This window comes from Fusarium odoratissimum (assembly GCF_000260195.1).
Source record: "Fusarium odoratissimum NRRL 54006 unplaced genomic scaffold supercont1.323, whole genome shotgun sequence".
Classification (NCBI taxonomy): Eukaryota; Fungi; Ascomycota; class Sordariomycetes; order Hypocreales; family Nectriaceae; genus Fusarium; species Fusarium odoratissimum.
In genome coordinates this window covers 1-1,543 of record NW_022159009.1, presented here as the reverse complement: position 1 = coordinate 1,543, position 1,543 = coordinate 1, and the positions used below count along the sequence as shown (strand labels likewise).

Below are 1,543 nucleotides of genomic sequence, written 5' to 3'. Positions count from 1 at the left end.
ATGTCAACATCAGCCATCCGCAAGTGAATGGTTTACTTCTTACTCTGTCTGGTCCAGGACCCAATAGCTATCCATAGTTACGGTCCGCTGAAGCCCTCAAAGAGGAAAATATGATTGGATAACGCTATACATTTCAGTAGGGGACTATATAGATGTTTGGATTGGTAAAGACTCCATGAGATTAGTAGCCCGAAGCGCTTATTCTCGTAATGACTAGCTAAATTAATGGTCTCATGCGATAATTGGTCTTACTAATTCCGCACAACAACTATCATAAAGCCTATCATGTGGCGGCAATAGAGTAGAATACTTATTCTGGAAAGAACATCGATACGATCTACTTCTCCTAAGCACAGGTGGCATGATTCCGTGATTATTATAAGCTCTGCAGGAGGTCATTCACTCCTGTAAAGGGACCAGCTACTATCACGCTCGTTTTAAGATGGTATTATGCATAGCTAGCTTGTATTTCCAGATCGTGAACATGGACACATAGGAAATCTCCCTCTTCGACTTTGATCGATCGGCAGACCTTCAGGTGACGCTTTCTGGGACTAATATTGATTTTGTCCTTAGTATGAATAGCAAGAATGAGGAAAACATTGCCATAGAAGGAGAGTATATGCCCATCTTGATACATAGCACTCTGCACTTGCTATCGATAAGGTAACACAATCAACAAGGGCTATACTATTTGAAGTTTTTGACTCACTATCTCAACTGATCTAGCATTTCGTAGGTATTGATTATGATTACTCGCATGATTCTCGATTTATCACTGTTTCCCTCCCTCTACCCTGACCTTTAATTCTTCGAATTCTTTGTCCCAATTGAACATGGAGCCGTTGCCGCCTTGCTGGATCTTTCTCCGCTTATTGTTAGGTAATCTACGTGCTCTAGCCCTTTTTATGTAAAAGCGTAAGTAAAAACTCAATAACTGATCTGCTCTCTCTCTGCCCCATGCCTCGACCAAGGCCGTTCTTGTCCAAACTGACATTTCCCTTTCTTTATCCAACCGCGCAAGTACACGAACCGAGCCACGGCTGCCTACTACAATGTGTTGGACATGGAAACTCCGGAGCTTTATTTCACGAAGGCAATTTCCATCTCTCCTCCTAAGCTCTCTGCCCTTGTCCCCCATAAGCTTTTTCTCTATCTCGGAGGAGCGTCGCCTACTAATGAGAGACGCGTCCCTGCTAGGCATCCAACTGTCGAAGTGCAGTTTGGATGGCCTCTCAGGTGAATGATTGTTTGCTACTGAAGCTGGGTCAGAAGATTGGTCGCAATCATGGTACCTAAATGAACCTGGAGAGATCGAAGTAGCCGAATCACCGCCTGAGCCCCTTGTACCCCAGTATCTTTGGCTACGATGCCGCTTTGGTATTTCGCTTTTCCCTTTACCAGCTGTAGGCTTCCCTGTGGCTTTTTTCTTGCTTGCCGCATAAGGCTTGACAAGCTTCTCCTCATCACTCTCGTCACTTCCGTCATTCTCGTCACTTCCGTCACTCTCGTCAGTCTTTTGACTTCCGTCAGTCGTTTGACT

At 44.7% G+C, this 1,543-nt stretch overlaps 1 protein-coding gene across 1 annotated transcript; it reads right to left on the bottom strand.

The window, feature by feature from the left end:
- Positions 1-775: 775 nt before the first annotated feature.
- FOIG_16921 (uncharacterized protein) lies at positions 776-1,204 on the bottom strand (the record flags this gene model as incomplete). Its single annotated transcript, XM_031218401.1, has 1 exon — positions 776-1,204. The coding sequence occupies one exon, from the start codon at positions 1,202-1,204 to the stop codon at positions 776-778; it is 429 nt and encodes a 142-aa protein (XP_031051885.1).
- Positions 1,205-1,543: the final 339 nt, after the last annotated feature.